Raw genomic sequence first — 13,465 nt, forward strand, 5'->3', positions numbered from 1 at the left:
TCTCTACTAAATATACAAAAATTAGCCGGGTGCAGTGGCAGGCACCTGTAATCGCAGCTACTTGGGAGGCTGAGGCAGGAGAATCGCTTGATCCTGGGAGGCGGAGGTTGCAGTGAGCTGAGACTGTACCATTGCACACCAGCCTGGGCAACAAGAGCAAAACTCTGTCTCCAAAAAAACATAGTGATGATGGCTACACAGTGTTGTAAATATTAATGCCAATATTGTAAATATTAATGCCACTGAATTGTATACTTTTAAATGGTTAAAGTGGCAAATTTTGTTTATATATTTTTTACTGCAATAAAAGTTTTTAGTGTGATATAAATAAAACAATTTTCTAAATTAAAAAATGAGATTTATTTTTACACTGTAAGTATTTTTTATATTATAAATGCTTAGTTTTTTATGTTTTACTAATATCTAAGTCACCCTATATACTTGGGGTGTTTAATTTTTAACAGTAATGGATAGAAGCTTATACCTCAAGTAACAGTAGTAGTAGTCTTGATGATTTAAAAGAAAATTTTTTTTGACTGACCTTGTCAGATATAATAGATTGTTTTAAACCTGTGGCTGCTGAGGAGCTCACTAAGAACAGAAGTTGGCTAGGCATGGTGGCTTGTGCTTGTAATCCCAGGACTTGGCTGAGGTTGGTGGATCCCTTGAGGCCAAGAGTTCAAGACCAGCCTGACCAACATACTGAAACCTTGTCTCTTCCAAAAGTACAAAAATTAGCCGGGCGTGGTGGCTTACACTGGTAGTCCCAGCTACTCAGGAGGCTGAGGCAGGAGAATCACTTAAGCCCAGGAGGCGGAGGTTGCGGTGAGCTGAAATCATGCCACTGTACTCCAGCCTGGGCGACAGAGTAAGACTCTGTCTCAAAAAAGAAAAAAGAAAAAGAACAAAAGTTTCTTTTCTGACATTTTTATGTTTATTTGCATTTGTGTTAATAGAAGTATTATCTTAATTTTTTAAAGTTGCCTTCCCATATTGTGAAGATTTGTTAATGTAAATTTAATGTTACCTGTATTCAACTAGCTGTACATCTCATCTGCATACTCTCATTTCAAATCTGTAATTGTTTTAGTGAAAAAAATGTTATTTATAGAAGTTTACTTTGCTGTTACAAGAAGATTTATTTTTCAGGTGCACGAGAAACAGACTACCCTGCAGGAGAAGATCTTTCAGAATCTGGTCAGGTAGACAAAGCATCTTTATGTGGAAGCATGACAAGCAACAGCTCAGCAGAGACAGACAGCCTATTAGGAGGCATCACGGTGGTTGGTTGTTCTGCAGAAGGTGTGACAGGAGCTGCAACTTCACCTAGTACCAATGGTGCTTCTCCAGTGATGGATAAACCACCAGGTATATCCATTCTCTTTACCTGCCATCTGTATAGAGTCTAAGGCTACCCTCAGATGCCTCATTATGGACTTAATTTAGATCTTAAGTAACAAGGTTGAAAGAACTTGAAAGAAGATGCTGTAGGCCAGGCGTGGTCACTCATGCCTGTAATCCCAGCACTTTGGGAGGCCAGGGCAGGCAGATCACAAGGTCAGGAGATCAAGACCATCCTGGCTAACACAGTGAAACCCCATCTCACTAAAAATGACAAAAAATTAGCCAGGCATAGTGGCAGGTGCCTGTAGTCCCAGCTACTCGGGAGGCTGAGGAAGGAGAATGGCGTGAACCTGGGAGGTGGAGCTTGCAGTGAGCTGAGATTGCGCCACTGCACTCCAGCCTGGGTGACAGAGCGAGACTCGGTCTTAAAAAAAAAAAGATGCTGTAATGACTGTTAAATGGAATCAAGAATTCTTAATTTAATGATACAGTGTGAAGGAGTGGGTAGATGGAATGGAATTCTATAACAGCGGTTTGTGTGGGGAAATAATTGGAAGAGAAAAGCCCAGACTCGGAATAGTGTTTTATTTACTTTGTAGAAATGGAAGCAGAAAATAGTGAGGTTGATGAAAATGTTCCAACAGCAGAAGAAGCAACTGAAGCTACAGAAGGGAATGCGGGATCAGCTGAAGACACAGTGGACATCTCCCAAACTGGCGTCTACACAGAGCATGTCTTTACAGATCCTTTGGGAGTTCAAATCCCAGAAGACCTCTCCCCAGTGTATCAGTCGAGGTATAATAATGGGTCATCAACTTAGGAGACTGGATGAAGTGCACAGATAAAAGGAACCAAAATAATCTCAAACAGTCAAAAGATTTCCACTAATTAGTGTCACTGTGGTGGACTAAAAGATACCTATTCTTGTGATATCTTCATGTATTCCCTCTCCATCATTCTCCCTGGATATTCCCCCCCATTTCTTCCATACACCTTCCAACTTAAAAAAAATATCGTATCTATAAAAATATAATCATGCATCACTCAACAATGGGGATATATTCTGAGAAATGCATCAGGTGATTTCATCATTGTGTGAACATCATAGAGTGCATTTACACAAATCTAGATGGTATGGCCTATCACACACCTAGGCAATATGGTGTAGCCCATTGCTCCTAGGCTAGAAACCTGTGCAGCATGTTACTGTACTGAATACTGTAGATAATTGGAACATAATGATAAGTATTTGTGTATGTAAACATGGACAAGGTACTGTAAAAATATAGTAGTATAATCTTGTGGAACCACCACCATATATGCTGTCCATCTGATTTTCCAAAATGGTTTTACCAGGTGTATGACTATATATTAGTCAAAATCTTCCTGTTCATTTTCTCCTCTGGTCTGTTTTGGTTTTTTTTTTCCTTTTTTTTTTGTGCTTACTGTCTTCCATTCTATTAGTAATTCTTTGTTATTTTAATCCCATCCCTACTCTTAATTTTTACTCCAGTTATCAGCACAATTGTCCATTGTTTAAATCTGCCATTGTTCAAGTTTCCCACATGGGTGTGAATGACCTTTTTGAAGTTAGTTTTTGTGCAAATATTTTATTAAAAACAATTCAGATGGTTCCAGTGGTTCATGCCTATAATCCCAGCATTTTGGGAGGCCAGAGCTGGAGGATTGCTTGAGTCCAGGAATTCAAGAGCATCCTGAGCAACATAGTGAGACCCTCATCTCTACAAAAAACTTAATGATTAGCTGGGCATGGTAGCGCGCACCTGTGGTCCCAGCTACTCAGGAGCCTGAGGCGGGAGGATTGCTTGAGCCCTGGGAGCTGGGGGCTCCAGAGAGCCATGATCTCACCACTGCACTGCCGCCTGGGAAACAGAGCAAGACTGTGTCTCAGAAAACAAACAAACAAAACAATTTGTTTTAGGCTCTTCCTTTAAAGGGTTGGTTAATCTAGGCCCATTTAGTGAATTATTTCCTTTCCTGCCTTTTCTAGATCCCCTCTAGATGAGAGTCTCTGTAAACTAGATCCTTTTTAAAGTTTAATATTCTTCCTCTTAGTGTATAAAGTAAGCAAGATTAATTAATAACCCATTTATGCCTAGTGGTCCATTATTGGAATGCTACGATTGTGGGAGTTACTCATATCCTACTGCTCAAAGTCATCGCTAAGGCCTGATTTTTTACCAAAAAAATTTGCAATCTCCGGCATAAATGGGTTAACATTTAATTCTTTTTTTTTTTTCTTTTTATTTTTTTTTTGAGATGGCATCTCACCCTGTCACCCAAGCTGGAGTGCAGTGGTGCAATCTTAGCTCACTGCAACCTCCACCTTCCGGGTTCAAGCAATTCTCCTGCCTCAGCCTCCCAAGCAGCTGAGATTACAGGCATGTGCCGCCACGCCCAGCTAATTTTTGTATTTTTAGTAGAGATGGGGTTTCACCATGTTGGCCAGGCTGGTCTTGAACTCTTGGCCTCAAGAAAAACACCCACCTTGCCCTCCCAAAATGCCGGGATTACAGGCGTGAACCACCACACCTGGCCTGAATTATTAATTTAAGAATAAGTCATATTTGAATTTGATAGCCTGGTTATATATTTTATTAAATATGCCCTGACAATTCAAAAGAAAGGTTTTGTGATTAGAACATTAAACATATTTCAGTTTATTAATTTATTTTAGGTAACTCTTTATATATCTCCCTCCTTTTTGCATGTGTGTATCCCTCCCGTCTCTCTCACCTGAGAAGAAACTATGACAAAACCCAAAATAAGAGACAGCCATAATAATAGTCTGAATATTAACTGCTGTATTTCATTACAATGTCTTATTATCTTATCTGCTCCTTGGGCTTCCTAGTTTGTTAATGTTATTTCTGATACAATTGTTGAAATATGTGATGTAAGCTTTTGACTTTGGCTTCTCTGGAATTCTGGTGGTTTCTTTTTTTTTTTTTTTTTAACTAGAAGTTTCAGCCAGGTGTGATAGTGTATGTGCCTCTAGTCCCTGTTACTCAGGAAGCAGAAGTGGAAAGATCACTTGAGCGTGGGAGGTCAAGGCTGCAGTGAGCCCTGTTTGTGCCAGTGTACTCCAGCCTGGGTGACAGAGTGATACCCTATCTCTAAAAAATAAATAATAAACAAATGAACAAACTTAAATATAGAAGTATTTATCCCTGAAAACTATAGTTAAGTATACTCAAATTTCTTTCCTTTTGCCCTACCTTTCCAGCAATGACTCAGATGCATATAAAGATCAAATATCAGTACTGCCAAATGAACAAGACCTGGTGAGAGAAGAAGCCCAGAAAATGAGTAGTCTTTTACCAACTATGTGGCTTGGAGCTCAAAATGGCTGGTAGGTGCCAACACTTTTAACATTAGAATATGTTTATTGTTTTACTTTTGCTTTTGAAATTGGAAGATAAGTAAAATATGGTAAACACAAATATAAAAAGTGTGGATTAATGCAAAGAATTTTATATATATACACAATTTGATGTTATGTTGCAACTACCACATAAACTGGACTTGCACTGGTTCTGAATGGTAAGCCATATGTTTCTTTGTCACAGAATGTTCCCTTTCTGTAATATTCTTGGAAGAAGAGGTACGTAAAATTTTAAAATCGAGCTGATACAGAAATAGAAGATCCTGAACAGCACAAAGACAGAGAAGATTTAATTTATGTAGGCTAGAATGTGGGCAGGAAAACTGGGATTCAACCAACATTTTGGCTGCAGGAAGGCCCAATCCCAACTTTTAATAAATTTTTCACTAAGATAGGTAAAACAAATCACAATCTGAAAAGTCAGATGATGATAACTAATATTATATGGTTTGTTCATTTTTCAGTCATGTGGAGAGCTTTACAAAATTGTGCATTTCCAAAGGTTAAGCAGGATTACTGTTGAGCATCTCTAATCCAAAATTTGAAACTTTTTGACCACTGATAGGACGCTGGCAGGTAGTGCTCATTGGAGCATTTTGGATTTTTGAATTAGGAATACTCAACTGTTATGTATAATGTAAACATTCTGAAATCTGAAAAAATCAGAAATCCGAACACCTCTGGTCCCAAGCATTTCAAATAAGGGTTACTCAACCTGTAGTACGTCTTTTTCATGTGAGTCCAATACTATAAAGTGAGGAGTTGCCAAACTTAGCATAACTGTCTTCCAGTAGAGCATTATGGGCGCTGAAATTTGATTTTCATATAAATCTCCCCTGTCACAAAATACCCCTGATTTCCCACACACACACACCTTTAAAAATATAAAAACTATTCTTAACTTGCAGGCTGGGTTAAAACAGGTGGCAGACTGGATCTGGCCTGTAGGCAATAGTTTGCCACTCCCTATGTGGGCCACTCTGTCATCCAAAAGTTGTAGGTCAGTGTAGTAGAGAGGTAAGGTAATTCAAAAAAAAAGAGTTTTGCCCAAGGACTAAGTGTGTGAAACTGACTGTGCATTGCACTAGTTCCTGCTTTTCAGTCTTCATATGTTTCTCTTTGCTCAGCAGCCTATTTCTCTACCTTGGGCCTACCCTCACTCTCATTTTTCTTTTCTGACCATTGCACAAAAGCAGCAGCACCTTTTCCTAAAATTTATGTTACTCTTCTTTCCTTCTGAATGAACTTCGCAATCATTATTAGATATATGCAATGTCTTGATGTTCTCTATGCCTTACCAGTGTTGACTTTGTTCTTGCAGTTTGTATGTCCATTCATCTGTAGCCCAGTGGAGGAAATGTCTCCATTCCATTAAACTTAAAGATTCGATTCTCAGTATTGTGTAAGTTTTATTTTGGAAATTCTTCTTGTTAAAACTGTGTATTTTGGTATAAACTAGATTTTAAGACTTTGAAAGCTAATACATGTTTCACGACTAAATTAGTATCCAGATTTGTTTGTTTTTTTCCACCCTTTTTATGGAATTAGAGCAGTTAAGTGAGAATGAAACTGTATAATAGAAAACCAAGTAGAAAGGAAAACTTGCTTGATTGAGTCCTCACCATACTGGGAGTTCTTTAGTACTACAGGAAGGAACCAATACCTATTAATTTATGTTTGTTTTAGAATATTCTTTATGGCTTGTGAATATGTTGATTGGGGCATTGATTTACTAGTTCTTTTCCCTGTGTTCCCTATCAAAAATCAGACAGTTTATCTCTGAGCCCACAGAGCTGACTCTGTTGGTTCCACTCAAGGTGCATGTCTCTGGTCTTTGGAGTTTGTGTTGATTGTCTGTGATGAGAGGAGAAGCTTGGGCCAGAAAGTGAAACAACTGAGATACCACTCATGCTGTTTATTTAGTTCAGCTGACATTTTTCACAGCAGGACATGCACAATGAAGAAAGCGGTGTGTTCATTGATGTTCTGGTGTCAGCTCCTTAACTCATCACAGATTGGTCCTTTGTGAGGCCCTGAACTAGTTCAGTACCATGTGGTCCCTTCTGTGTTCCTGAATGGAGAGTTCTGAACTCCCCTTTCCTGTTTGCAGACACGTGAAGGGAATCGTGTTAGTAGCCCTGGCTGATGGCACCCTTGCAATCTTTCACAGAGGAGTGGGTGAGTGGTGATGTGTGTATAACATGGACGCTAATTTGTTGCTTTGCAAAGCATTTTTAAGTAGATTGGCTTATGTTTTAAAGAAATGATAGTCAGTAGGATAAAGAATAAATAACAATACACAACATCAGTAGATATATTAGTGCCTGCATGGAGGTATACATTAACAGATGCCTTAGGGAAAATATGTTTACCACAATGGGCATTTTATGGTACTTTTAAATAATGTGATAGGGAGGCATTTGTTTTTCATTCATATGCTTATGCAATTCAGAGAAACTTGATGTTATTTTAATGTCCTATGTTTTAAAAATAATTTGTGTCCACTTAACATTTGGACTTTGTTTTAAAGAATTTTAATTGGGTAAGGTTTAATCGTTTTCATGTCACCTTATTTATATTTTCCCCCTTTAAAACCATTGTTTCATCTATAGAGGGGTGGTGGTATCAGAAACCCTACCTTGAATGAATTAAGTTGAGGGAATTTAGTATGTGTTCCTCCATAACTCCTTGGTACTTGTGTCAACCAAAAATGACACATCATTTTCTACCCACTTGATTGGTATATCTGGGAAGTATTATGAAACATAGATACCCTGAATTTGGATTTTAGAAAAACTTTTCCCAAAATCTCCTATCTTTCTGGGCTTGAGGAAATGTGGAGTAGATGACAGGTGCTTTTGTAATTGATTGGTACCTGAAAATTGCTGATTAATGACTCCATATCATCAAAGAGCAAGAGGGCTGCGTTTTACCTTTTTCAACCCTTTGTCTGTATTTAATCTTTACGTTAAATTATGAAGAAAGTTCCATGGTCATCCTCATTTTATAGATGAGGAAACTGAAACACAGCATTTTGGTCACTTTTTCATGGCCACTCAGCTAATAAGTGGGAAAGCCTAGAAAAAAAGCGAAACAATGAATGTTTTGGTAAATTGAATTCAAAATAATATTGACAGAATAAGACAAGTAAAATACATTTAGTAAGCGTCAGTGTAAAGTCCTGCATTTGAGTTCAGAAGAGCAAGATGGGGAGACATGTCTAAAGAGTGAGAATTACCTAAAGGTTGACTTTAGGTAATATGAGTTTAATGCCTTTAAGCCTCAAAGAAAAAAAGTATTCAGGACAAGGCTGGTGATAATCCTGCTCTACTAGGCTAGATAAAGACAGCATATTCAATGGACATCAACAAAACAGAGTTAGGACGAAGGGTCTGTAAAACTGTGGTAGGTACAGAGCACGTGCCAAAGATACTTGGTTTTTTTTTTTTTTTTTTTGAGACGGAGTCTTGCTCTGTCGCCCGGGCTGGAGTGCAGTGGCCGGATCTCAGCTCACTGCAACTTCTGCCTCCTGGGTTTACGCCATTCTCCTGCCTCAGCCTCCTAAATGACTGGGACTACAGGCGCCCGACACCACGTCCGGCTGATTTTTTGTATTTTTTAGTAGAGACAGGGTTTCACCGTGTTAGCCAGGATGGTCTCAATCTCCTGACCTTGTGATCTGCCCGTCTCATCCTCCCAAAGTGCTGGGATTACAGGCTTGAGCCACCGCGCCCGGCCAGATATTTGGTTTTGAAAAGAGAAGACATAGGGCTGTAACGAAGAAGTTTGAACTGGATTTATTCTTTTGTTTCCACTCTGCAAAACTGCAGATGAATGGGTGATTACACACAAAAAGACAGACTTTAGCTAGGTGTGGGTAGTATTTTTCAATTAAAGCTGTCTCAAAATGGAATGGCTGCTTTGTGAGGCAGTGTGCTCACAAAAGCTAACAACGCAAAGCAAGGTTCTGGTGACTGGTTCTCCTTCATATTTCTATTATCACTGAAAATGTAGTATGCAAAATTCCTAAAGTGTTAGCGATGAGTTGCCCTCAACTTCTACCCAAGAAAATACATCAAAATGTACGTGAGTGAGAGACATTATTCCCAAAATAACCTTAAGTCCATTCTAATTTTAAATATATTATGATAAACAGGTAACTTGTAACTGATTTATCATCACATCCCTGCTTTTGTGAGCGTGTTTTAAAGGGGGTCTGAGTACTGGGTGGCAGTTTGAGGCAGATGATCTTTGAGGGTCTCTTCCAACTTTGCAGCTTATGGAATAAAAGAACCCAAGCTGCAAATAAAAGGTATACTTAGTACATGGGACTTTGGGTGCTTCCTCAATAACTTTAATTATACAACAAATACAATGTTTCTTGTGTTGAAATTGAGTAACAGTTGGTATGCATTTACTATAACCTTTTATTTCTTTTAAAGATGGGCAGTGGGATTTGTCAAACTATCACCTCTTAGACCTTGGACGGCCTCATCATTCCATCCGTTGCATGACTGTGGTACATGACAAAGTCTGGTGTGGCTATAGGAACAAAATCTATGTGGTGCAGCCAAAGGCCATGAAAATAGAGGCAAGTTATTAGCCTATGTTTTCTATATTTATTGAATTTGTATTATCCGAAGACTATTAGACTATAATTACTTTCAGCTTCTTTAGAAATTGTTTCTGGATCTGTGTGTTTTAGGGCACTTGAGTAATGTATTTGAATATCTTAAGCTTTCTGTGTTACTTAACTCTCTTGCCACTTTTGACTGTGAGGGTAGGAAGTGGCTTTTTTAAAAAGGAAAGAGGATTTATACATGAATGTTTAAATGTGTGTCTGTGTATGTATCCAGAGATATGTATGTGTTTTTGTTTGAATACATGGTTCTTGATACATTTAGTTATATGAGGATTGTTTGAGAAGAGGATTCCTGTCTGTCCTCCCCATGTGTAATCCAGGCGCATTCATATATGTGTCCCAGGTGAAATAACATTGCACTGGGAATTTGTTGTAAAAATGAAAACCTCCTAACCTCCTAGCATTGATTTCTTTTTTAGTTTTTTTTTTTCTGAGACAGAGTCTTGCTCTGTCACCCAGGCTGGAGTGCGGTGGCACGTTCTCGGCTCACTGCAATCTCCACCTCCCAGGTTCAAGCAATTCTCTTGCCTCAGCGTCCAAAGTAGCTGGGATTACAGGCGCCTGCCACCACACCCGGCTAATTTTTAAAATATTTTTAGTAGAGATGGGGTTTCACCATGTTGGCCAGGCTAGTCTCGAACTCCCAACCTCGTAATCGGCCTGCCTTGGCCTCCCGAAGTGCTGGGATTACGGGCATGAGCCACCGCATCTGACCTAGCATTGTTTTCTTACAGTTTTGTGGGTTTTTTTTTGCCACATACATAAATGCATTCTAATTGTTTAGGGAAAAAAAAAACAACATACAGGAAATTTTAAGGTGAAAGCTCTCCTTTACCGTCCCCCAAATCACATTTCTTTTCCTGGAAGTCTCAAAGTTAACCATTTGGTGTTTGTTTTTTTAATATCAATTCTGTCTGTCTATATTTATCTATCTATATATCTGTTTATATGTATCTAGTTAGCTAGCTATCTGGCTATCTATCCATCTATCAATCCATCCATCCCTCCATCCCTCCACACACAAGTTGAATATCCCTTTTTTTTTTTGGAGATGGAGTCTTGCTCTGTCGCCTGGGCTGGAGTGCAGTGGCCGGATCTCGGCTCACTGCAAGCTCCGCTTCCTGGGTTTACGCCATTCTCCTGCCTCAGCCTCCCGAGTAGCTGGGACTACAGGCGCCTGCCACCTCGCCTGGCTAGTTTTTTTGTACTTTTTAGTAGAGATGGGGTTTCACCGTATTAGCCAGGATGGTCTCGATCTCCTGACCTCGTGATCCGCCCGTCTCTGCCTTCCAAAGTGCTGGGATTACAGGCTTGAGCCACCGTGCCCGGCCAGAGTATCCCTTATTCAAAATGCTTGAGACCAAAAGTGTTTCACATTTTGGATTATTTTCAGATTTTGGAATATTTGCATATATACATAAATAATGAAATATCTTGGGCATGGAACCCAAAGTCTAAACATAAAATTTATTTATGTTTCCTGTATACTTTATAACAGTGAAAAATACGATATACCATTAGTGCAGTAGAAAAAATACTGTGTTCAGGGTGACTTATGGTATCATATCAGCACTTAAACACTTCAGGTTTTAAAGCATTTCAGATTTCAGATTTTTGGATTGGGAATGCTCAGCCTATTCCTCACACACATATACAGCAGTGTGGGTTCCTTGTAGTTTAATTATATTTTGGTATTTTTGTTTGTTTGTTTTGAAACAAGGTCTCACTCTGTCACCCAGGATAGAGTGCAGGGGCGCAATCATAACTTGCTGCAGCCTCAAACTCCTGGGCTCTAGCAAGCCTCCTGCCTCAGCCTCCCAAGTAGCTGAGATCACAGGCACATGCCATTACACCTGGCTAATTTTTCTTTAATTTTTTTGTAGAGACGGGGTCTTGCTGTGTTGCCCGGACTGACCTCAAACTCCTGGGCTCAAGCAGTCCTCCCACCTCAGCCTCCCATGTAGCTGGGAATACAGGCGTGTACCACTATGCCCAGCTAATTTTTGTATTTATAGTAGAGTTGGGGTGTCACCATGTTGCCCAGGCTGATCTCAAACTCCTGGACTCAAAAGATCCTCCCATCTCGGCCTCCCAAAGTGCTGGGATTACAGGTGTGAGCCATCAGCACCCAGCCTGATTCTGCAACAACACAAAATCTGGAGATAAAATCTTTCTGTTAGGCCAGGTGCGGTGGCTCACGCTTGTAATCCCAGCACTTTGGAAGGCTGAGGTCGGCAGATCAGTTGAGGTCAGGAGTTTGAGACCAGCCTGACCAACATGGTGAAAGCCTGCTCTACTAAAAATATAAAAATCAGCCCGGCATGGTGGTGTGCGCCTGTAATCCCACTACTCAGGAGGCTGAGGAAGGAGAATTGCCTGAACCCAGGAAGGGGAGGTTGCAGTGAGCCGAGATTGCGCCATTGCACTCCAGCCTGGGCGACAAGAGCAAAGACTCTGTCTCAAAAATAAAAAAATTTTAAAAATCTTTCTGTTGAACACTGTTCCATAGTGTGGATGTGCTAGTATTGCTGTGTGATATCCTATATAGTGCTCAAGTCCAATATCCTGTTCTTAGTTCTTTATTTTGTTTTGCATTCTAGGACAAAAACAATTGTGTATATGAGTAATCATGTTTAATATATAGTATTTGGGCTTCTCTTTCAATAGTCTGCTAACTTGTGCAAATTAGCACAGTTTTAGATGTGAAATCCTATGTAGCAAAAGTAACTTTGTGATTGGACAATCTCTCGTAGAAATCTTTTGATGCACACCCCAGGAAGGAGAGCCAAGTACGACAGCTTGCGTGGGTGGGGGATGGCGTGTGGGTCTCCATTCGCTTGGATTCTACGCTTCGTCTCTATCATGCACACACTTATCAACATCTACAGGATGTGGACATTGAGCCTTATGTAAGCAAAATGTTAGGTAAGCTTCCAACATGTTTTATCTTTACCAATCAAAGAGGGTGTTTTATTTTATCTCTCTCTCTCTGTCTCTCTATTGAAATGGGGTCTTGCGTTGTTGCCCAGGATGGAGTGCAGTGGCTATGCATAGGTGCAGTCATAGCACACTATAGCCTCGGACTCTTGGGCTCAAGCAATCCTCTCACCTCAGCCTCCGTAGTAGCTGGGACTGTAGGTAGGCACATGCCACCTCACCCAGTCCTTGTTTTTATTTTTAAATAGTCTAAAATGCTGGGTAGAACCAATGAATTAAGTTACCTCAGGAATAGTGAACTTTTATCACTGAAAGTGTCAGACAGATGTTTCAGTCTGCCTTGTTTTTTTGTTTTTTGTTTTTTTCTTTTCTTTTTTTCAAGACAGGATCTCACTCTATCACCTAGGCTGGAGTGCAGTGGCACCATCACAGCTCACTGCAGCCTTGGCTTCCTGGGCTCAAGTGATCCTCCCACCTCAGCCTCCCCAGTAGCTGGACAGGCCTGCACCATCATGCCTGGCTACTTTAAACTCCAGTTGTTGCCCAGGCTGGCCTTAAACTCCAGGGCTCAAGTGATTGGCCCTCCTCAGCCTCCCAAAGTGCTGGTATTACAGGCATGAGCCAGTGCACCTGGCCCCTTATTGTTCTTGACGGAAAGTTGGGATCATTTTGGACTCCTCCCCTCTTATTTCCCATATCTAATCTGTCACTGGGAACACTCAAGTCTGCCTCTAAAACTGTATTAGATCAGTTATTTCTTTGTCTCTACCACTATCATTTTACCCCCAGGCCTCCTAACTGGGCTCCCTGTTGCCACTCCAGTCTGTTCTCTGCCTAGTAACCAAGGTGCAGATATTACCTGCATCTCAAGGCCCACTGTTGCCTTGAGATGAAGTGACATGACCAGGAGACCTTACATGTTCTCAAACACTCTCCTTGCTCACACCGACCCACAGCTCAACAAGCTCCTTCCCATTTCAGGGTCCTCACATGTGCTGCTGTATCATCTACCTGGGAAGTTCTTCTTGGTTCCTTTTTACTGACATAGCTTTCAGGTCATAGCCTACCTGTCATATTCAGGAAAGACCTTCATTTAGATCCTGTCATACTTTGTCTTCATGGGCTTGTCATTATTG

The 13,465-nt window shown here is 40.3% G+C and overlaps 1 protein-coding gene across 6 annotated transcripts in view; it reads left to right on the top strand.

Moving 5' to 3' along the window:
* SPAG9 (sperm associated antigen 9) overlaps positions 1–13,465 on the top strand; it is a 163,585-nt gene that overhangs the window by 133,059 nt on the left and 17,061 nt on the right. For all 6 annotated transcript variants that reach the window (XM_023204508.3, XM_023204514.3, XM_023204511.3 and 3 more), the window contains 7 exons: positions 1,150–1,368; positions 1,944–2,139; positions 4,592–4,717; positions 6,072–6,152; positions 6,861–6,928; positions 9,193–9,341; positions 12,146–12,317. In XM_023204508.3, the coding sequence (XP_023060276.2) occupies positions 1,150–1,368; positions 1,944–2,139; positions 4,592–4,717; positions 6,072–6,152; positions 6,861–6,928; positions 9,193–9,341; positions 12,146–12,317 (1,011 nt within the window). The remainder of the gene's footprint in view (positions 1–1,149; positions 1,369–1,943; positions 2,140–4,591; positions 4,718–6,071; positions 6,153–6,860; positions 6,929–9,192; positions 9,342–12,145; positions 12,318–13,465) is intronic.

The sequence above is a fragment of the Piliocolobus tephrosceles genome, chromosome 16, assembly GCF_002776525.5.
Source record: "Piliocolobus tephrosceles isolate RC106 chromosome 16, ASM277652v3, whole genome shotgun sequence".
Lineage (NCBI taxonomy): Eukaryota > Metazoa > Chordata > Mammalia > Primates > Cercopithecidae > Piliocolobus > Piliocolobus tephrosceles.